Source organism: Malurus melanocephalus, unplaced genomic scaffold (genome assembly GCF_030028575.1).
Source record: "Malurus melanocephalus ecotype Western Australia unplaced genomic scaffold, MMel_1.1 scaffold_130, whole genome shotgun sequence".
Lineage (NCBI taxonomy): Eukaryota > Metazoa > Chordata > Aves > Passeriformes > Maluridae > Malurus > Malurus melanocephalus.
The window spans coordinates 1,263,075-1,287,475 of record NW_026623362.1 but is presented as its reverse complement, the minus strand read 5'-3'; the positions used below and the strand labels follow the sequence as shown (position 1 = coordinate 1,287,475).

The 24,401-nt window shown below is 36.8% G+C and overlaps 1 protein-coding gene across 1 annotated transcript in view; it reads left to right on the top strand.

Moving 5' to 3' along the window:
• Positions 1-24,401, top strand: part of COL28A1 (collagen type XXVIII alpha 1 chain) — a 54,055-nt gene that overhangs the window by 17,361 nt on the left and 12,293 nt on the right. The window contains exons 15-26 of the mRNA XM_057370700.1: positions 341-409; positions 1,067-1,135; positions 2,514-2,582; positions 3,530-3,601; positions 5,524-5,592; positions 6,159-6,230; positions 6,843-6,911; positions 9,629-9,688; positions 13,483-13,554; positions 14,998-15,066; positions 21,178-21,246; positions 24,084-24,152. Coding sequence (XP_057226683.1) covers positions 341-409; positions 1,067-1,135; positions 2,514-2,582; positions 3,530-3,601; positions 5,524-5,592; positions 6,159-6,230; positions 6,843-6,911; positions 9,629-9,688; positions 13,483-13,554; positions 14,998-15,066; positions 21,178-21,246; positions 24,084-24,152 — 828 coding nt within the window. The remainder of the gene's footprint in view (positions 1-340; positions 410-1,066; positions 1,136-2,513; positions 2,583-3,529; positions 3,602-5,523; positions 5,593-6,158; positions 6,231-6,842; positions 6,912-9,628; positions 9,689-13,482; positions 13,555-14,997; positions 15,067-21,177; positions 21,247-24,083; positions 24,153-24,401) is intronic.

Here is a 24,401-nt window from a genome sequence, read left to right as displayed (position 1 = left end):
GTGTGTTGTGCAAGAAACTGTATATATTTCCATACAAGAAAATCTTCAAAATTKATATCAGTATGYAAAGACTAGCTATGGATCCTTCTAATAATAAAGTTACAGGTGTGATCATCTAATGTCATAAATGATTTAGAATTTGTAGGGAAGAAGTGGTAGTATTCTTATTAGATCAGTTGTCATAGGCTGACTTCCAGGTGTTCCAAACACATTTAATTCAAATAGCAGCAGACTTCAAACTGCTACAGCTTGAGGACTGCTGCTGCGTGTTTAGTATAAATATTTTCACAAGACAGTATGGACTATTACAATTTAGTTCTTGGGAATACTTTTTCYATAGGGTGAACAAGGCCAAGTAGGACCACAGGGCCCACCAGGACCACCAGGAACAGGCAATCCGGGAGGCCGGGTAAGTCTGCATTTTGGACATGTAATGAGCATTTGCACACAGTTGTCTTTCATAGTTTATCAGAGCTATATTTTTGATGGAAAGACATTAAAAATCTCATAGTGATTTTTCATTTTTWAAAGTATCAAACTAGTCTTTAGGCAAAGCTTGTAAATACAACTGATTTTGACTGATTTGAATGGTCTTAGAATCAGCCAAATGTAAATTTGGTCTAATCTGCTGAACAATTTGCAAAGGAGATAAATCAGACAACATTGCTTTGATGGTGTTATACAAGAGTTTTACAAGATTAACTACCTACCACTTCTAAATTTCAAGCTCTTTGAAATGTGAACACAACCTTTAGCAGTTGGATACAGAAAAAAATGAAACATCCAAAAGATCTTCTGGGTTTTGTTCATTTTGGAAAGAAGATTTTATGCTTCTATCATGGTATCCCATGGAGTTAAGATTTAGGTACATTTGATACATCAGTGAAGTCCACAGGCTCGTGACAAAGGAAAAATAAAATGAAGATCTCAGAACTAAGCCTGAGGACAGGCAAGCTAATTGATTCCTTTTAAAGATAAGATTAAATTGTTATTAACTGAAAGATGGGCACATGGATTTCAGATGTGGAAGAGTGTAATTCACTAATTCATTTATTTTGCTTTGTAGGGTTTACAGGGTCCAAAAGGAAACCCTGGGGCAAAAGGCTCTCGAGGTTCTGGTCAACCAGGTCCAAAGGTAATGGTTCAGGCATTGTTTTTTAGAAGCAGAGGACACAAGAAACAGTGTCTTTGTCGTGCTTTTCAAAAGTGTTTGACGAGATGAAAATGTAACTCTTCCTTAGAGATAATAATTCCTTTTGAATCTTAGAGGGGAAGCCATCCATGTTATCAGGATCTTCCCCAAATGGAGCATATGGCTTCTGCCTGCTTGGCATCAGCCCTTAACCTTTCTGAATGTGAACTTTTGGTTCTAAATGAATGCATATTTATAAACAGAGGATCTTTCAGACATGTTTATGTCAAATGAYTGTGGTGCCATATACGCACTGTGTTCAAGTAAAGCATTTTACCAAACAGTTTAGCTTTGGTTCAGTGATGGTTTTGAGACTTCAGGCTGATCCCATCACACCTTCAGCCTGGTCTTCAGCCTTCAGTGCTCGTTGTGAGAAAGAACCAAAACCAAAGAGAAAAACTAGAAAACAGAGCAGAAACAAAACAGAAACTTCCTTTCCTAGAAGAGGACAAAGAGGTGAAGTTTACTTAGCTGACCCTGCACCACAAAAGGAGGGAAAATAAAAGAGAACACAAAAATGAGGACAACAATTACTGCTGCCAGGCTTTTGTGGCACAGTAATRGGTGAGGACTGTCAGAGAAGAAAATGGGAATTGCTGAAATATAATGAGAGCAAGTAGAATGAAATGATGAACTGTAAATCAGAAGTGTGTCTAGTAATCACCTTGATTTATGAAAGGAAGATATTAGTTACTGTAGCAAAAGCAGGGAGAAAACCAGTAATTTTCTTCTGGGCATAACTTTGGCATGTAAGTAGCAGTTACAGCAACAGTATTTAATATCAATGTAGAGGAAAAGATGCACCTGTGAAGCATGTTATGTGGTAGGACAATTCTCTTAATGTGAAAAAGCAAAACTGAAAAATGCAATTCCTATTGCTTTAGCTGTTTTAGAACTACTGGAAGAAACAACCATGAGGGTAAAACTTCCTCTTAAGCAGGACTTCTGATTTTTCTTTATTTGGACTTACTTTTCATTTAGTGACCAAAAAGTTTTGGATATAGTCCTGTAAAATAAAAAATAAAATGTATTAAAACATAAGGAAGAAACCTAGACTTTCTGCCCACTCCAGGGTTATATGAAATAGATGCAGTCCTCCAGGTTACAGGGGGTTTTAAAGAACAGAGTCTTCTGGTTGAAAATTGCTTGTCTGAAAACTTGACCACTTAGAATCATAGAATTGTAGAATATTTCAAGTTGGAAGRCACCCGTAAGGATCGTCACATCCACCTCTGTGTGTAAAGCAGCTAATGAAATGGTGCAAGTACTGAATTAATCTAAATTGTGCTCCTCTATTTAACTAAAGACTTTTTGTTGCTAGGGTGAGCCAGGTGAACCTGGACAAAAAGGAGACCCAGGACTTCCAGGAACTAGCTCAACAGGACTTAAAGTGAGTCTACTTTTATCTTTAACTGTTCTTTACATGCACTTTTAATTCTTCCACTAATTGCTGATAAACCAAATAGAAGATTCTTTGGTATAAATTACCTGTGATCAAAATAACAAGGAATGTCAGTGACTCTTGAAAAAGCATTGCCACAACTATAATTGGAACAGTTTCCCCCAAATCTTTTTCTAAATTAGTGAGGTGTTTCCGTGGCCTGTTGGAAGGTTGTTAACTCTGTCCCTCTGCAATGATTTGGAAAATGGCAGTCTGTGTGATGACAGTGTTCATACCACCCACATGTTGGAAGAGATATTTGACACTTAAAGCTTTAACTTCAGATGCCATTTTGAAGCCTGTGAACCATATCTTTAATGWCTTAATAGGGTTCTAAAATCAGGCAAGGTGGCACAGACATCTTGCTTTTCATRATTTTGCTTGGATTGTGGAAGAAGCACTTGGCAGGACTGCTTCCTATGGATTCTTTCAACTCTTTCTGCTGAATGTTAAAAGTAATGCCTCAGTGCGTTCAAATGGTGAGGGATTGGTTTCTGGTCAATAACATAATTCAGGCATTTTTGACTGACCATTCTTTAAATCTGAGGTGTTTGGCTTTGCAAGTAAATTGCATTMATGTAATATTGTTCTTGTGCACAGAATAGCAAACAGCATTCAATCATAGTTTTATTCACTGAATAAATATTAACTTATTTAACACAAGTCCAAGATTTGAGAAGTAGGTAGGGAACTTGGACAGAAATTTCAAATACTTATTTTATGGGTATTAAAAATTACTGCCTCTATAGAACATTTAACTTACTGGAAATAACAACCTTTATTTGAGCAAAAATATTGCTCATCTTTAATTAATATTTTTGTAAACTCTTAGATCCATTTTACAGAATAAAGGACTTATTGAACTATGCAGATATTACAATTTTTTCTTGTTTAAGGGAGATACAGGTCTACCAGGACTCCCAGGAGAGAAGGGGGTGAAGGGAGAGAAGGGATTGCCAGGGAAAAAGGTAAGGAAATATATTTTACCGCATGTAAAAGGTGTACCAAAATGATGATGAARGAAGAACAGATTATTTGCAGGTATGCAATGGTAAGGAGCTCATCCTTGAGGAAGGCATATGCCATATTTTTGCCAGGGACAAGGGACTGGGTGAGATGTTTCCAACAAACTCTGCTAGCAGTGGTTATTTCTGAATGAGCAGCTGAGTTGCAGGCAAGCAGSCCTGCCTTTTGGGGGGTATTGACAGCTGCTAAATTCCACAATCTTCTTGGAGAGCAGATACCCCATGTCTTCAGCCTGTTCCTTGTGGCCTGTTCAGATTTTTCCTGACACCAACAAGTGATGCTCAAAGGATGTGATTCAGGGCATGTCACAGGATGGTGAGGTGTGGCTGAAACCTGTCAGCCATGTTGCAGGAACCCTCACAGACAGCTGAAACCAGGGCTCTTTGTTTTCAAGGGAAATTCTGAGCTTTGAGGAGAAACGCCTCCACATTGGGGAAAAGGAGCATAAATTCAAAATGGTGGACAGTAATTTAGAGGGGTGCAAAGCAGAATGTCCAAAATAGYAAATTTAGAGCAAATTAAATGAAAGCTTTTAATTTTCCTCTTTCCAGAAAGAAAGAGCTGCTGACTACGYAGAAGTCAGTGCTTTGTGTGATTTTTTTTAACTGCTGCTGAGAATCCAGGTGCCTCCAGACTGCTACTGTGCAGCTCTTACACGAGGGTAGCAGCTGGCTGACATGTAGAATTGATAAACTAAACATAATTTGGAGAAAGCAAATCAGCATTTCTGACTGCAGGCTTTAAATAAGAAAATATCTGAATGGCTGTAATAAATACCTCTTAAGAATGCAGCTTCACATTTTTGTCACCTAGAAGTGCCAATACCGGTTTGGCAGGGTACAGCCTGAAGCAGTGAGCCTTCCACTGTGAGAAAATATGTAATGTTTCTGTTGCTACTTAATTATATTTTTAAAATTYGAATCATCTGCTGAAAAAGTAAGATCCYAGTGTATCAGAAGCACRTCAGAATAAAGACTAAATGTTGGGTTAAAATTACAGATGGCCTTTCTGTTTGGGACTGCTGGTTTTTTTTGCTTTTTTTCTCTTGCATATTGGCTTTATTCTGAGGATTAACTCTGTGCTGTCACCTTCCTGTTGTAACCCCTTGTAGGGGTTATAATAGTACTGAGTATCCACCCTGGGTATGCAGGGCAGTGCAAAGAGCAGCTGGATGTCTGCAGTGAGTAGCACAGCAGTATTACTGCAGTTAWTTTCAGGTTTAAAAATGTCTCACAGAAGTGGGATCCAGATGGATGCCTATCGACAGCAGGCTCTGTAATATCACTTCCATCAACACTTCAAATCAGAAATGGATTTTAACCTCATTTATRTCTACCTTTCACTCTCTAAATTACCTACAGCTATCCTAATATACTAATCTGACATGTATTATGCATAAATATTTTATGGTTAATGTTCCTTAATAGAATGTTTTATATGGGTTATTTGTGAATTATTTGATCTAATGTTTTGGCAAATATTTGCAGCCTGGATTGGCCATTGGCGAGATTTGTCTWAAGTTATTTCTCAGAATTGGTTCAAAATGACATTTTCTGATAACTTTGCAAAAATTTCTCTTCCTCTTAAAAGTCTATGCATGGAATTCCTCCTGCAAAAGACTGATGCAATTGCAAATGGCACTATTACAAATGTCTGTGAAAACAAAGAATGTGAATGTAGGAGATAGCAAGGGCTTTAAGAGGCAGAATATTTTAATTTTTTTTTTGCAGGAAAAAGGATTAACCAGATATTTACTGTCATTTTTGCGAAATGTGTTTATGCAAGCAGTGTTTCTTATAAGCATTGTCTCTCTATGTATAAAACTAACTACATGAAAAGTAATTAACCATTTAATCTCTGTTAGGGGGAAAAGGGAGATCAAGGTCCAAGAGGCCCAGAAGGACTCCCTGGCAAAGGAGATGTAGGTCAAAAGGTATGACTTGGCATGCACACTGGGGAAATATTACAGTCTTTTATAAGAGTTTGGATTCTAACCTACTTTTTCATTCATTATATCTTAAGTAGCAACTCTRTTTTAACTGATGATTTAAAAGGATTTAAGAGAGAGCAATGTGTTCTGTAGCCTGAACAAGTGCAGTGAAATCAGACTATAAATATAGAGCCTAAAGTTAATAGGGCTGTAGAGATTTCCTAAAAATTCAGTACAGAATTTTCATTAAAGTTCAGAGGTGACAAATTATCTCAGCATGTGTGTAGGGAGAGAGAAGCTAAGAGAAATTAGGAGAATYGTTAGATATATAAATATGAAATTAAAAGTCTGGAAAGATGTATTAGTAGACAGACAGCTTTATGTCCCATTTTGTATAATTTAGGACATTTGGGACAGATTCTAGAAATTAGTAGGATTTCAGCTGGAGTGGAGCATCTAAACATATTTCTAATTATGGGTGTCATTATTGTTGTGGGTTTGGCTATTTGTGTATCTGCAGCTGTGAATGAATCTTCTCTGTGATTGAAAAAAAAGTTTGTTTTCTTCAGGGTGACCCTGGAGAAAAAGGATCCAAAGGAATGATTGGTCTTACAGGACCAAAAGGCCCAGCTGGACCAAAAGTAAGCTTATTCTTCCATAGTGACCCTTCTCTTTGTATTTGATTAAAAACCTATGAAGTTTGTACAATGTAAAATTTTGYCAATTATCTGATCCTTAGAGACTTAACAGAACAAATGAAAAGCAGAAATATTTCCATCCTCTATCCTAAATGACACAAAAGCCTCAAGAAAAAAAAAAAAGAATAGGTAAACATATAATTACACACGTTGTAGTTATGCATGAGCACTGATACGCTAAATAAAAGTTGTGCAAGTGACTCTAACTGTGAGTATTTTGCAAACTTTTACGTTGGATCGTTAATTTTCTGTTATAGTATTTTGTGAGTGTTGCTCTGATTGGTAAGGAAATTGAAATAATACAAGTGTTCTTATTATTCCATTTGATTTGTAAGATGGACACAAAACATTAATTAAAGCTGAAAAAGTCAGATACATYGTTCAACCAATAGTTATTTAAAGCATGAAACTTACACCAGCTTTCATAAGAACAATGAGTTTATTTAAGTCTTTTTCTCAATATTGCCTGTTTTGCAGGTATATCTATACTGGAGATATTTCTAGTTCAGAAATTYAAACTGCTTGTTTAAGTCTATGTTATGCATTTTGTAACAGGGTGATCCAGGAGAGACAGGACCTCCAGGTGTAGCTGGATCATCTATTCAGGGACCTCCTGGACCAAAGGTGATTATCTGATATATATTTCTTACAGACCAGAGATCCGAAAATTTCTATCATGTATTTCCATCAAAATTAAAAAGTTATGATTTAAAGAACTTAAAAAATCCTTGTTTTAGTAACAAAAATGACTGAATTTCAAAAATAAGGACTAAAAAGTATTAAAAATTAACAGAGAATGTTTGAAGGCCAGGCCTTTTAATAGCATGCTGAACTTGGTACCTAGTTATTTTCTCCTGAAACCATACGTTTAGAAAAAGTAAGTCCTTATTTGATTCCTGTTGTGATTTTATCTCCTGTGAAATTAACCAGTTTGAAGGKTTTTTTTTTTWATAAATTGCTTCTTGCTACTTATAATGTTACATGAAACTGCTGCAGGAATATGTTTATATATAGTTCTAGGCTGTTACATGCTGATTTATTTTGGAGATGAGTGTTTGTATGTTACTTYCAAATGAAGAGCTGGCCTGCAGGTGCTACTTGAAATGAAATGTCATATGTAAGATAGCTAAGGCTACATCCATCTCATCTTCTCTATGGGAAAAATGTACTAGAAATAAGTGGAACTTGTCCTGCTGAGTAAAATAGGTGAATTTGGCAAAAATAAAGCTAACTTTGAAGGTTTTAAAAGTATTTGAAAATTTAAAACATAAAGTACTTTTTTTCTTAAATTATTCTTGTTATAATATGTCAGGTACCTTCAACTTTAACTGTTGCTTTTCAGCTTTGGTGTTAGAGTTGGGGAACCACTAATGTGTAATCACTTATGTCCTATCACTCTGAAGTCATTTCATCCCCATTTTTCTTTTCCTTAAAAATATATGTGCCCACACACACAAGTACAGGAGGGCATTGCACATACAATATACTCATCAGTCTGGCAATAGGACATCACAGAGGGAGATGTGTTTTGGACTTGCTTGTGCATGCAGGAGAAAGAAAGCCAGAAATGCAAAACCCTCAGGGTATATGTGGAGTAAAAATGCAACCACAGAGAACAAAAATATGAGAAGATTGTGAGGTGCTCACGTCTCTTATATTGGTTTCAAACCATAATAACATGACAAACTTTATGTGAGGAGAATACAAGTGGCATGTTATAAGGCACAAGCTGTATGAAGACAGTTTTCATTAAATCAGTCCCTCTTCCTCACATTTTTCTAGTTACTGTGACTTTTTGATCAGACAAATAAGGGAGTTAATATTGTTCATTAATAGTTCATGCTGAAAAATAACAACTTCGTAGATTTCCTTGCCTTTTTCACTATTTTTTTTCTGTTCAATACAGTTCATATAACTTTCATAGCAGATGGGCCATGATCCAAAATCCACTGGAGTCTATAGGATTTTTTCAAAATTCTTTACTTAATTTTAGAGCAGAGCTTGCGTGGGCAGTAGCAGATGGAAAAAACCCAGGTATTTGGAGTAATTATAAAATGCAAGTTGATATTTAGAAAAGATACAAAACTTTATCTCTTTATCTCTTTAGCTCCATCATAATTTCTTTATTTAAACAAATATCTACTATGTTTTGGGCAATTGATCAATAATGTAACAAGCTACACAGGTCTGTTTTCTCTCTCCACTGTGGAAAGTACAATGATAACTACTAATTCTGTTCCTGAAACATCCTGCTCTATRCAGTTGAGAAGACAGACATTATAAATTTCTAATGCAGGGCATGTTTTTCAAAGCTGTGAGTTGTGGTCTGAGGTCTTTTTGGGACATCTCTAAGTAATTGAGATGGTAGTGGGTGATTGCTGAGGTCTTAGCTCCTGGCAGCCATGGTTGTGTCCATTGGGAATTTATTTATTTTAAGCTACACCCATGTTTGGGGCCTGGAGTTTTATTTCCCATAACAACCATTATGCTGTTACTAATATGGGGACAGTAACATTAGAAAGCTGTTTTTTCTAGTATTTCTTTGTCATGGTTRCAGCTGCTCAATGCTTTTGACAGAGGATTTAATTGCATTCCCTAGTCACTGTTTCCTGAGACATTGAAAATCCTTATTGTTACTGAGAAATTGCAAATGTTTCATTGAAAATTTAATTTTTCTGTGCAAATTCCTTATTGCACAAAGACTTGTTGCCAGAGTGTAAACACTAGAAGGAGCCAAATTTTACTCTGGAAAGYGTTAACTTAAGGAACATGAATTCTAAGCCTGATGGCTTTCCAGGAAAGACACTGACCAAGCTATTACCAGAAAGTCACACTGTGTAATATTTGTGGAAAATTCAAGTTTCTCTCTAGAGACTTGAGCCTATGAAACTTGYCAATTCAAAGTGTTGCACCATTGCATCTGCAAGTTTTCTAAACATACTCTGTGTCGGCACTTGTCTTTGAAGTTCTCTGCTGTTCTCTATGTGCTCTGGCAGAAACAAGATTATGCAGCCTGCTTGTGGACAAAAGCAGGCAGGAGCTACACGTGCACCTGGCCCCTCAAAGTGAATTTTAATATTCAACCTTCATCTGAAAACTAAAGCCATCAAGTTATTTGTCAACGTAGAACAAACTCTTTGACMCAGCTGGGGAGAAGCAGAGGGGTAGGAAAGGTCAGAATCAAGGCAGAAAAAGCTTCCTCTAGAAATGCTGATTTCATATTACTGAGCTCAATAATTGTCACTGCCAAAAAGCACCAAATACTTGTTCTTTCTGTAAAACTTTGGAGGTTAAAACTGAATAGAATTGATATTGTTTTGAATTCATTTCTTTTTGTATAGGGGGATCCAGGAGAAAAGGGACCACCGGGAAATGATGGAGTTTCCATAATGGGACCAAYGGTAGGAGTTTTTAGACAAAAGATGGAAAGTAAATAAGCATGAGACATATGCAAAACTCGTGTGAAAGTTTAGATACCACTTGAACCACATTTTCAGGAAAGGAACTCAACAATTTTTCAACTTTKCCATCATTCCAGGTTATTTCTGTTTTTAAAATGAACTGACTATCTTTACAAAGAAGGAGCACTAAATAGTATAAATAAGTAATCCAGTGTACCTCACTCTTCAAACTCCCTATAGGAAGTCTTCATTAGGAAGGCAATTCTTCAAATTCCTCCTCACCTGTCATTATCTCATGTGGTCTTTTTCAGCTCTACATGGGCAATATGCTCTTTATTGAGTATAAACTCAGAGGTATTATTTACCTTAACAGTGGCATTTCAGTATTACCAAGCTTGCACGTTCAAAAACATAAGATCGAAAATAAAGAATTTTTAAAGCAGCTCTTTTGGGATTTCTTATTTGTATATAAGTTACAGAACAGGATTTACWTGGTTATATACTTTAAAATTTTAACATCAGCACCTGGAATGAAGTACAGTAGTCTGTAACAGGCTTGCTGTGCTCACTTTTCCACCCTTTAGTGATTAAATGACAAGATCAATATGCAAGTGAAAGGACAGAGACGAAACTGAGGATTCAGTGGTAACAGAGATTGCAAACTTATGAAAAAGTGAGAGAATGAAAAATTCTCTTCTGTAGTACATGTGTTAACATTAGGCTGCATGAAGATTAAGGTAAGACCAAGGACCATCCTCTTGCCAGTGGAAAATAACTCAGAGGATGAGAATAYAGATTAATTTACAAATAATGAAATTTATGGGATTTTATCACTGTTGAACAATGAAGCTAACTTTTCAAGGAATGGTTCTCTCTATTCTGTTTCTTAAGTGGCCAAAGTAGCTCAGGATGACTGTTAGGTAAATAGAGTTATGACTGCTTTTATTCCTTCCATGATACATTACCGTTTCAGCACGGAATTTGGCTGGTGTTGTATCACCAAATCACTGAAACCCTTATATAAGGTTTTTCTTTGACTCCTTGGAATTGCTTTTTATTTAACTAATCAGAATAATAAAGCAGCATTAGAAAATTTGGCACTCACCTTCCTACTTTAAGAGCAAACTGAAAAACTCAATCCCTAGAACTGATCCCATGTCCACTACTGGAAAATCTGAATACATTTCTTTTGCAGCTTTCAGTTCTTCCCCTCTAACACACTTTATATCATATTGTACTTCTGTCAGTTGCAACTTCTGGGGTGCAGCTTTCTGTAAGACTTCTGCCACTTCTGATAGTGGAATAGTTCAGGGAGAGTTCCCATTCTTGTGTTCTCCTTTTCAGACTGGAATTGGGAACCTTCTCTGGACATATATTTTCTTTTTTTTTTTTTTCCACATTGTCCATGTCTGCACATAAAATATTTCACTCAATTCCGTTGCTCCACTTTGTGAAAATATAGACAGTAGATCCAAATTCAGAAACCAATTAGCTGATGTCTACCTAACACAATGTGGTTCAAAATCAAGACACTTAATGCAATAGCTTTTGCATGGTAACATCTTAGGAGTACCAATAGTGCTTTACTCCTGACTCAGAATTCTACCAGTAYACCTACCAGAGGATGCTGAATAGCAAATTGAACCACACACATTCAGTAGCTTTTATTTTTGATTTTCAAAATCTCTGAATTTCCTTTGTCTATAATCTAGAATATAACTTCATTCTRTCTTTCTCATATAAAGTAATCATAAACGACTTAAGTGTCCAGTCATATACTTAATAATTTAGGTTTTGATTATGGCAGCTGTTGTTTTTCTTTATAGTGACCATGGATGCAAGATTTCTGTTTATATACTTTTTTATTTGTTTGGAAAGTGTGTGCAAACAACTGTCTTTAAATTACTGCTTTGGAAAACTAATTTAGAACCTGCCCTGGAAAGGCTGGAAAAGCAGAAAAATTCATTTAGCAGACTACATGTGGCATCAGTGGCATTTGCCTTCTTGCCTTCTTGCCTTCTTGCCAGTGCGTGACTGAGAGTGAGTCACTGTGATTTTCTCTTCCAGACACCAAAAAACTGTGGGAAGCAGTAATCACAGAATTGGTCCTGGGYCATCTCTTGTGTGACTTTTAAAAARTCCCCAACMMAATAATCTGGRCTAGAGAACCATTTCTTATATAAGATTTGGCTGTACACTTGACCTAAGTAGATTTATAGCATTTATAGCTGTGCTACTAATAGYAAAGCCAACACTTGACAAAACCCCAATTCTCACAGAAGAGAATGTGCTAACATGTATTTGTTATTTACAGTAGTCTGCTAAGAYTAAATGAAAACATGTTTGCTGTTTTTTACTGTAGTGAGACCAGAAGTACAAACAGATATGAACCTATGATCCATGTTTGCCTTTTTGTTAAATAAAAATGTTATTAAATGTTTCTATATTTCTTATTTTATTCACACTGCAAGAACTACAGATATTCAGAATCAGGAGGAGGTGACATTGACTTTCCATCATAAAGTTATTTGTGATCTAGGAGAATGCTCATCGTTTCATTTTTTTACAGAGCTGGATCAGAATTCCATCATTTGAAAATTAGGAGACATGAAGAGACATTTTCCAGGGCTAAAAGAGCTTGAATCTGGTRGTCAGGGTCTGTTTAAAGTCTCTCAGCAAAAGTGTCTCATTGGATTCAAGAATAGATGCAATCCATAYAGAAATGGCCTACAATATAAAATTTTCTTAAGCATAAGGCATGCTTGCATCCTGTCCAAATTTCATCTCAAGTAATTTCAGGGTTTCACCTTAACCAGAATATTGAGTCTACCTTGTATTTCTTCATTTACATAGCTGCTAGCCTAAACCTTTGATGTGTATCTTTAGGAGACCTAAAGCGCCTCTTCCATTTTTCTGATAGGACTATTGGTTTATAAGAATTGATTATTTGTGTCAGATTGACTATTGTGTTATTATTTTGGTAGAGACATTAATGGAACAGGAAATTTTGACCCAAAGTCTGSTTTTGTTGTCTATCTAACTAGAGTTCAAATTATTTGGTTTTGATTCTGTGAAYAGTCTATTGCAAGCTGTTAATTTTCTCATAAAGTGTCAGGAAAGCTATCACTGGAATGAAAAAAAGTTTGCTGTTTGCTTCTCTTCTGGCCATGAAAGGAGGCATTAAGGTTTTGCAGATGGACAAATCTTTCGTGGGAGTCAGAGGAGGAGTCAACAGAAAGAGTGATTGTCTCTTGATAAGAGATAATTTTTGCCTGWTCTTTTTCTTCTAACTGGCTGTATTTCTTGCTTTTCCTACTTTCCATTGTAGAATTGAATTTTGCTTTACTGTGTGAGAGAGTCAATGGGATTACCYGGAAGCACAGAATGTGCAGCATATAACTTAAGGCTGGCATATTATGTTTCAGTATTCTGAATTCAGTACTCATTGCTCAAACTTACCCCCAAACTCCTAAAAGTTTGYTTTTGCGAAGAAATTTAACTCTGTATTGGCTGAATATAAATTCAATATTTTGAAGACTCCTCTCTGCAACTACAAATTAACAATTTCCTAATACGAATTCTTATTCTTCTAAAATCTTAATTAATTCAATTGAAAACACAATTAAAAAAGCACAAAAATTTCTGAACTTTGTGAACAACTTGCAAGAGCTGGTAACTGCTGTTCTATATTTCCAAAAGGATATTAAATAGCTTCCTTACATATTTGTTAATAATTTTTACACTGTGATATTTCAGGCAGCAGCATGATTTCTGACTTCCTGTTTTGTGTTTAGGGGGACCCAGGACCACCTGGGCCACCTGGACCCGATGGACCAAAAGGTGACAAAGGGGACAGAGGTGAAGCTGTAAGTATAATTTTAGTTCTGTATTTTGTGTTCAACGAAAAATAAAACAAAACAAAAATTACTATGTGAAAACTCAGTATTTAGTTACTTAGATTTAGTAACTTAACTAAGTATGGTTAATCATCCTTTAGCTAATTTAAATGTTTCATTGATATTTTGAAGCCCTTTCCTGTCCTAGATATAGCACGAGTTGTCAGAACTGGATATAAATGGCTCTCATTTCATTGTCATGAAAGGAATACCATGTAATTCCATAAAAATCCCTATGACTGCTCATACATGTTTGAATATAACCACTGCTTTGAATTATTTTTCTTCCCTCCCTTTTCTTTACTGTTTTCTGTTCAAGATCTCCAATAACATCTACTTGACGAAACACTGGAGTTCCAATTCCTTGGATTTTCAGCTGGTTTTCATATTGCACAGTTAAATCCCTCTTATTCAAAGATTGTTCACCCCTTGCTTTTCTGATGTTTGGCTTCAGAGGGAAGTAATGCCTGAATATTTCAGCTGGCACATTCCATTACAAGGACATATCATCCTAAATTTCAGTCACCCAAAGCCACATAGACCTGTTTGACCAGCCTCTCTCTTTTCAACTGGAAAGTGAGAATACTGTTGCCATCCTTCAACCACCACATGTCAAACTTCCACTATATGTCTCTAATCCAGCTTTATTTCAAACTAAAACCATGCAAGCACTCCCAAATGCACTGAGGTGTGACCTGACTGCTTCCAAATTCCAACTCAGCTCCACCATGCTATCATTCAAACTGATCCTGAGAAGATCCTTTGGGATCAGAATTTGTTCATAAGGCATTCACTCAGAATTCCTGGTATAATGCCTCATACCTGACACATTTTATGTCATGTAATGTGCAAAGGTTCTGTTGTGCTGTGGCATGCAGCATTGTGTAGCATCTGTCCCCTGCCATTCCATGCCCTGTGAGCTGCAAAGATCAACTCAATAAACCACTGTCAGACATGAACAAGATTTATGTAGCTGAGATGGCAGCAGGATGGGTCAAAGCCATCTGCCCTATGAGAGCTGAAAAGGAGCCTGGGAATGCCTCCAGCAGGGTGAAAGGCAGCTGAAGGGGTGGATGGATTGAGGGGGGAGTCAGGAGAACAGACTATCCAGCACAAGTACAAGTGTAGATGTGTTTATTTAGATGAGTTAGCTCTAGTATTTCAGTTGTGTGATACTTGCAGCGTGTGAATCACGGAGCAATGTCTGCTTTCTCACTGTTTTCTCTGAGAACAATGTTCTTAWGTCAAGAGTTATCCTTTTTTCCACGAATCTGAGTCTTTTTAGTTTCCACCTGGGACTGAGGATGGCTGTTGCTCAGTACGCATCAGAAATGTGAAGAAATTCTCTTTTCTGTTGAAGAACACAAGTACCTTAAGACAACTACTGACATTCTTTATTCCTCTGCTGTACAGGGACCTCCAGGACCAGCAGGCCCTGAAGGACCAACTGGCCCAAAAGGTGTGGGAGATGCTGGACCAAAGGTACGTGTCCAATGGTAGGCCAGAGCATATCATCTTCAAAAAAAYGTGTAAGAGTGACAAATATATGACAAAATGCTGCATTCTCATCTCCCACTTTTCATCTGTTAGAAGAAAAGCTTGTGATAAACTTTTCTGACGTGATAGAATCTGGTTCTAGCTTTATCCTCAGACTTAATGCAAATCTGCAGGTTTTCCATACATCCAAAGATGCAGGATGTTCCTAGATGCTGGTGTTTTCATGTGGAAGTCAGAATCTAACACAAGCACAGTATTGCCTAATAATTATGTCCTTCCTTTCTCTGGCAGAAGTGCAAGGGATGAAGCCTAAAAAGGAGGTGGGGGTTACCTGGAGCTACTGAGATATTTTTTAAGTTGATTCCTAAGAGAAGAATTTAAACTTTTGTCTAAAATTAGTATTTTCTTAGAGGCAAAACTCACCAAAAAACCTAAACAAACAAAAAAAAGTGATAAAGGGATTAGAAGTACAACTCTGAAACACTTCCAATGTTTTTCGTAAAACACAGAATAGCTGAAGTCTTAGGAAATTATGACCAGTATGTAACTCACCTAAGAAGTCCTGTTGTAATTGCTACGTGATAAAAAGTCGGGAAAAGAGACTTAATACTAAAATTGTACAACAAATTGATTTTAACTATCCCACAGTGGTTTTATTAATGATTTCCTCATTGCATATGTGAAATAAGAAACAGGCTGCCTGTTACACAACGAATTAAAAGAAATACTGCCCAAACAAGKTTTTTCCCAAACAGAAAGAACTTTCAACTTCAGTTCCCAGAACAGGAGAATTCACACTTAAAATAAACTGCAATAACTTCTTAGAAACATGCACAATAAAGGAAAAATGGAAGAACATTCATTCTTAGAATGATCTGACTTTAAAATTACCACAGAATAGTCCCAATGGCATTGGGATGGGGAAACCTGGCTTTGTGCCTCTATTCTGAATTACTGCCTATCAATACAAGATATTTCACATCAAGTAATGCAAGAACTAAAAGTAATTTCAATTATGTTATTATATATTAGCTTACAAAAAATGTGTGTGGCTAAACTAATTAGATTTTTCTGTATGAAATTGTATCTTTCCAAATAGAAAAATATCAGGCTTGATGTAATGTAGCCTTATCATACATGTTTCTTGATATTACAGAAAAGCATTTCATTAAAATCCTCGAATCTTGTACAAAATTATCAAGGCAGATTTTGATAAAGACTTAGTTTATGACTAAAGAATGTCTACAGGTATCATTATGTCTGAATTCTTCTTTTCTTCCTAAATGCATAATTCTGGGAATTTCCTAGAGAAAAGGAATAGTAAAGTCACATTATCAAAAAAGATGATCTCCCACTATGATGCCATGGTTAAAGGATTATGAAATCCAKAAATATAAATCAGGATTTCAGTGGGAATATAGGGGGATAATATAAATAAATTTGAGTTAAATCCAAAATGGAAACTCCTAATGGMTCCACTTGCTGTGCTTAGGTTTCCAGAGCAAAGAGGGGTTTGAGTGATCCCACATGCCAGGGAATGGATTTCCTTCAGATGAAGCTGAACTAGGTGATGTGACCTGCAGGTGCCCTTAATGTCCTTCCACCCCCAGTGGGGGTCAGTCCTCGGGAGCAGTCTGGGCAGGTCTCCTCCACTGGCCCAGGTGTGGCCATGGGGCTGCAGATTCRCTGCCACTGCGCCTGCAGCTCTGTGCTGGTGGATGCACTGCACTGGAAGCTGCTATCAACATGTTCCTGCTCATGATACCCATGGATGGTCATGGCACAGGTTCTGAAAGTGCTGTGTTCAKGGGCTGTGGGGTGGCACCTTGTTCTGGGAGGAGCTGCATTGCAAAGAACCCTGCAGAGTAGCTGACTTCGCACTCAACGCAACACAATTAGGGCAAATCAGGCTTACACCAAATTTTTATGAGCCTACATGCCATGGTTCTACTGGTTTTGTTTGTGTTACAGTGTGATACTGCCCACCAAACCTGCCTGCTCAGAATAATGCTTATATAGTGTTCTGTCAGAATAATACAAAATTCAAGAGTTAAAAGCATCTGGTAAAAAATGTAATTTGTATTTTTTACCTTAAAACAGGTAGGTTTCTCTTTGATGATGCCCCTAGATTGGTGTGTTAGTCATRTTGAGTGAAATGTATGCTCTATGCTGAGTGAGCAGCTGTAGCTTTTGCAGTGTATGAGTGGTGCACCAAAACAAGCATTACCCAACAAGAGAGAACATCTCTGATTTACTTCTGTTTATTCACACCAAACATAGCATAGAGTGCACTGGAAAAAAATAAACTAAATATATAAACATCTCTTCTCATTCCCTGACTTTTTGCTTCTATATGCCCATATAACTTTCTGTTTTTTTAATCTTTGCTTAACATGTTGGTAGCCACAAGGAAAAAGAATTCACTTGAATTACAAGAATTCCCCCAGAAATTAGTTCATAATATGGAAAATCTTCTGTTTTTTTCAAATAAAATGTGAATGCATTGGCTACCTCTTCTACCTCCTACCAAAAAAAAAAAAAAAAAAAAAAAAAAAAAAAAAAAAAAAAAAGCAACAATCTCTGCATATAAAAAAAGAACATTTATTTGATAAAAGAGGCTCATAAATTTACACACTAGTTAATTTGAAATTCCTTTGAGGATCATTATATAGGAATGTTTCACTCATCTGAATCAAAGCTCTGTTCTCTCTGCTTGCAGAAATGGCTCACATATGTGCACACTGCTAGACAGGAATTTTATGTATCAGAGGTCAAATTCACATGAAAACAAAATTGGAACATGTGGGATACATTCAGTCCTGGCAGAACCCTATTTTCTGTAGCATTAAAACAGAAGCACATAATGTCAGAATATAATAAAAATTTGATTTAAAAGCACTGTTGCCAACTAGGAGGCRAGTTACAGACATTCAAGAGCAAGAGCCCAGCACTAGAAATAAAGCAAGTAACTGCATGGCAGAAAGATTATTAAAATCCTTAGCATAGTCCCTAGTGCTTGAACATTTGGGCTGGATCCAGCTGCAATATAAACAACTTTTGAAGCTTGGGTCTTGTCTATTGAACTAAAATGTGAAAAATAGAGATGTAATATCTGCTTTTTTTATAACATGTTGTTCTTACAAACACTGTTATGCCCATTAGCTCTCAATGAAGAGAGTGTTGCAGTGTCTGCTGTAGGTTTCAGTATCAAATACACATGCTTCATGGTAAATGAGGGATATATATTTGGAAATCCAAGATTTGCTTTTCAGTTGACCATTAGGTCATTTAATGATTTTTTTTTTCTTGAATAAAATGTACAGAATAGACACTGGAATCCCACATTTTACACTGTCTTGACTCAGCTCGTTATTCTTGCTTCAGTGGTGTTTTTTTTAATTCACTGTTTTGTTGATGACAGGCTTGTCTACAAGCACAATACATGAAATAAATTAGACTTCATCAAAGAACAGTATTAATTGCTTTTGAAATGTATTCCCTGAAGGACAGTCTAGTATGGCACCTTAGAAAAAAGAACTGCTCCACTTCACAACTCATAAAGCAAAATATAAGTCTTTTTTTTTAAGCCAAGAAATACAGAAACTGTGAGGATTACTATAAAGCTCTACAAAAGAGCTTTTCAGTGAGACATCTGGTATTAACTAAGCATGTGAGGCTAAAATTCAATCTTTCACCTGCAACGACCCTGTGGAAGACTGCGTTACCCATGGGAGGAAGAGGCAGATGACTTCAGGTCACCCTTGGGCTCTTTTTGGTCAGGGSTGGTTTAAGAGCAGGTTGTAGTAAAAGTGGATCTGGGCCATAAGGAATCATTTAACTTTGGTAACCTCYCATTCAGTTTCCATCACAGCAGCTCACAGGCCACAGTAGCCCAGGATCTCCTTAAAAATAGCTTTTAATGTAATATCTATGTATTCTAACTTTGGCACCTCTGGCAGATTTCAGAGTGAGGCTTGGCCAGGGAAAGCTTTGGCGGCTCTGCACAACTTCTGCTCATGAAGAGTTGTCCTACAAACAGCTTAAGGTTGTATTGTGGTTGTGGGGCCATTGAGGACAAATAAATATTCTTTTGATAACAGAAGGTACTAGATAGAAGATGGATACATTGCCAACGTCTTGGCTATTTGCATTGGCAAGGAAGGTCTCATATAAAAGCCTTAGGTCATCTGAGGGAAACGTTTCCTCCTGACTGAACATGGCACTGAGTTTATCCCAATCACCTTGACACAGCAATTTAAAGCTAAAAGCATCCATGTACCATGTCCCTGTCCTGACTCAAACTGGCCATTCTCCAGTGCTTTGAATGAAACAGGAAATGAAATGTAAAAGCCAAATGTTACTTCAGGAAGGAGAGCATTATAAGCTTAGTCTAAGCCTTGGCCTTCCAAATCCCACAAACCTGAGTGTAGTTTGGGCCCTGTTTGTTTGCATAACTGGCACATATGTTGGGACTTACAATGAAAGTATCATAGCCATAGATAAAAAACGACAAATTGGAGTGATGTCTTGTTAGAGACTGAACCTTGGGAACTTCACCTAAAAGCAGTCACCATGACCACACACATTCCTCCCAAAATGTAAAGAAAATCAGGAGGTGGTTCTGTTTAGTTTTTAGCTTTTTAATCTGTTTGATATGTTGTTTCATTTCACCTACCACAACTTGAGTGACATCTGTGATTTGTGATTTATRCTTGCTCCTCTCTCCTAGATCGAATGCTCCCTCTGCAGGCACAGCCCTTTCTACAGCTTTTCCAAGTGCAAAAATGAGTACAATTAAGAGGGTTTATAGTGATTTCTTTTTAATTTTGTCAAGAAATACAATTTCTTCTGCTCTTTTATTAATATATTGGATGATCAATAGCTTATCAGTATGTTTCTCTCTTTTGCACTTGCCTGCACAGGAATAGATTTAGGAATGTCAAGCTAAACATGATTCAGAATATTCTGCATCTCTAACTTATCAATTAGACTTCTTTTTTCTTTTCAAAGAATGGATGGGAGTTTTCTAGTAATCATGTACTGAATGTATACCTATTCCCTAATTTGTACAATTATGGTCTGAGGAAAACAAAACTGCCTTGTTTGTCCCTATGAGTTCTTYCTATCGCTTATGTCCCCAACCCCCCCATCTCCTTTGCTGGGTTTGTCTGTAGCATGAGGGGCAGCACCAAGCTCTGTGTTACACTCATTTCCCCCTGACCAGACAGCTGCTGCCTTTTCTCTGCTTCTTGGTTAAGGGATGAGGYCCCTCTGGGTTTTCTTTGTTCTTCAGTTAAAGCATAAATTGAATGTCTCTCCATTACCCAACCTCCAACTATCACCAAAATGGTTGAAAATTAATATGGTCAAGGCCCTTATAGTTCTCATTAATTTGGCTGMTATCAACTGATGAGTTCAAAATATGCTGTAAGAAAAAAAGAGAACCAAACAGACAAGCAGAAACACAGGCAGAGTATAACTTAAGCCTTATTTCCTTCAGAAATCAAACTAAATGAATATACATCAAGGCTTTTTAAAAAASCAGGGGGCTGTTCTATTTGTTCTTCTATACTGATGCTATTAAAATTCATTTAGTTTTCAAAAATCCCTAAATTTGACAGTTCTGGAAACTAAATGTCTTGTCAGAGCAAGCAGAGTATCAGTAAAGGTCATGATAAGGGTTCCACTAGTAAGCTCACTGTCCATCGCGGTAACGCCCTGCAAAATTTGATGGGGAAATGGTGGTGTTTACAAACAGGTTTTTATTTTGTTTTGTTTTGGGTTTTTTTTTGTTTTCTTTTTTGTTTTTTTGGTAGCTGATAAGCCTGTAAAGTAGAGTCCTAACTGTTGGTGATTTTGATTTTAATTACATGGACCTTTGCTTGGGAAATAATGTTCTTCACCTGGAGAAGTGAGTGTCTGTATTTGGGCTTTTTAATTTTTTTTTTTTTTTAATATCTGTCTATAAAGCAGCTGTTTATTTATGTGGCCTTTGTTTGGCTTGTTTTTTAAACTCAGTAGTTTGATTGCTTTGTAAGTAGATAGAAGCCGTAACAGTTGCTARGTGATGACTGACATTTCCATGACTATTTTCAGGGAGACCGTGGAATTAGAGGCCATCCTGGCCCCCCAGGACCACCAGGATTAGGAAGCATGGGTCCCAAGGTTGGTATGATGCCTTGTTGAAGTTTTTGTGCTCTTCTGTGATGCCAGACCCTGATCTCTCAGACACCAAAAGATCTTCATCAGTTATTGATTTACATTGGTGCAACTTCGGGAGAAATCAAGCATATAATCATGGTCACTCCTACCAACTGGATTAGGAAGAATACTAATGGGATGAAAATTGCATTTGCAGCTAAACTTTATGAGATTACATCTGGAAATTGAACAGAGCTATCAGGCTGGTAAATCCATTAAATTATACGTATCTTATGCTTGTATTTATCCTGTTTCCAAGATATTCTTCTGTGCTGGAAAATATGGTTAAATGTGAATTTTATGTTTGCAATTTTTGCTCAGTCAAATTAAATCCCATCAATTTTGTTATCAAAACAATTAGGAAAAAAATATGAAAACAAAAAGTTAATTCTATTAGCAACCAGAAAGCAACACCTGGGCAATTTTTTCCTCCCTCCACTAAAGTGATTTATGATTCAAAAAAGACATACTGATAAGAAATTCAGTACTTGCCTTATCCAGCAATTATTTTTACAGAGGGAATGAGGAGAAACATTGTGTATATTTCTCCACTTTCCTTTAATTTAAAGATAGATACACTTTGTAACTTTTTGCATAATAGCAGAGAGTAACAGAACTCTGCACTGCCATTTTGTATAAACTAATATCAGAATGAAGAAATACTGCTATTGCCAGCTCCAGGTACGCAATGAGTGACAGGGTGTGAATACTTTTTTCAGGATGTGTCTAATTTTCCCTTGCTTTCTGAAAGCTGCAGCAATTTCAGTACCTTGGTAAATCACATTGTCACCAGCCTGTTTGAAAAAAAAAAAAAGTTTGGACTGAATGTCAAAATGCTACAAATGTGTGACACTATGTGCTCTTTCCACAAAGCCTTTGAGAATGAAAAATGTGTTCTCTGTGGGGAAACAATATTTTGTTTTCAAGGGTRAGGATCTGTATGTAGTCCCTCTCCTATGAGGAAAGGCTGAGAGAATTGGGATTGTTCAGCMTGGCAAAGAGAAGGCTTTGTGGTTGAGATGACCCACCCTTTCTCACAGTGTATTAATGCCAATAGCCCTTGCTTATTACCAACAATTTTTGTCTGTTGTTACCAACAGTCCTTGGCTCCACAACACTGACTGTTAGTGTTTGAGACAYACACATTATCTCCTYATCCTCTGGGAATCGAGAGCTGGAAGGGCTCTCACCTTGGACCGCTGTTTATGGGGTCATAAGAGAACAGGCCTTTGTCATAGAGATTTTTCATCCTGGCCACAATTTGAATCTCTAACTTTCTTTGAGGGCTCTGTAACAAAAATATTATTCCACTTGGGTTGTTATTCAGGCAAGAAAGATAAATTTGCAAGGCTGTTTGTTAAAAAACTGGAGCTCAGTAGTCTCTTCCTAGTTCCTGGGAACAGGCAGTATTTCTGATGAGCTCAAAGTGGCTTAGTYCAAGGGGGAACGGCTTCAAACTGAAAGAGGGCAGGTTTCGATTCAATATTAGAAGAATATTCTTTACTGTGAGGGTGGTGAGGCACTGGAACAGGCTGCCCAGAGAAGCTGTGGCTGCCCCATCCCTGGAAGTGTCCAAGGCCAGGYTGGATGCAGCTCTGAGAAACACGGCCTGTGGAAGGTGTCCCTGCCCATGGCAGGTGAGCTGGAATGAGATCCCTTCAACCCAAGCAATTCTAAGATTCTGTGATCTAGTTCTTGAGATAAGCTATTCTATGATCTAGTTCTTGAGATAAGCTATTTGGCAGAATGTTTTGTGAGAATTCCTTCTTACAAGTATATATATATATATWWATRTATATATATATATATATATATATATATATATATACACAGTGTTTTTCATAAGAGATTTTGTGAAAGCTTGTGGCAAATTTTTTATCTGCACAGATGAGAATGATGACTTTTCGAACATCACTAATATCTTGAAATTTAAAATTTAGAACTATAAATTTCTATTCCATGATGATCAGTTTTTCTTGTACTTCTGCCTAAATATTCAACATATGAAGAATCTATGCATACCACTGAATGATTTCCATTTACTGTATTTGAACACAGGGATTATTTATAATAAGACAGTAACCAAAAGTCCAACCTGAAACCGACAGAAACTTTTATGAAGCTTAATTAAATTTTGAAAACTTTTTCAACTAAAAATRAAGGGGRAAAATGGAAAATTAATCATTTAATTTTGATGTAATCRAAGGGATATACTTCACTTTGTCACTTTGAAATGTTTGATTAGCCTGCTTGCAAAGCACAAGGGTTTTRCCTCACTTTGASTGTSTTGATACAAATCAGCMTTTTCTCTCTTCCCATCCCACTTAYRATTTTCTGCATGACTGGTGCTCCCAGAGGCAYCACAGGGGCTTGGCATATGCTCATGGTGTCCAAGATCTCACTAACATGCCTGGCAGATTTACTTACTTGGTTTTATTGCTCTGGTCCTTTGTGCCTCTACTGTTGTGCATCCCTTTTGTGGAGTGATTGTGTGAAGCTGTTCTGTAAATGTGGTTTCTGTTGTCTTCTGTGCGGGGAAAAATGAGGAAAATATGACACTGTGTCATGAGTAAWTTTTATTCTTTAATTATTTTCAGCTTAATTGTTCCTTTGCTTTCCTGAGAATTTGCCAAGGATAATTGCTAAGACCCASAATGAAAAACCATAAACCAAAGAAGATTCAGAACTAGAGTCTGACATGGTTTTACTTTTTTGCTTGCAGTGACTTTGGGATTATTTCCTYAGTGCCACCAGGATTTTACCTCCTAATCCTTTTTTTTTGGCCTCATTGACTCTTACAGGGTATTATGGGACGTAAAGGCTTGCCTGGTCCACCTGGCCCCCCTGGCATCGGCATACAAGGAGAAAAGGTAATCCAGGTTAAYGTGGTATCTGCTCAGTTTCTTCTAAAGTTGTTTCTTAGAGAGATTTATTGTCTTTTTCTGACTTTGTCACTGAATCAGTGAACACCTGCAAATATTAATTTTACACTTAAATTTCTTAAGCTATGCAATATTTACTTTATCTGCTGAGTTTTCAATATTGTTTGCACCCAATTGCTCTCCTATTGTTCTTGTCATTCAAAATATATTTAACCTGGAGAAAAAAAGCTTATCTCT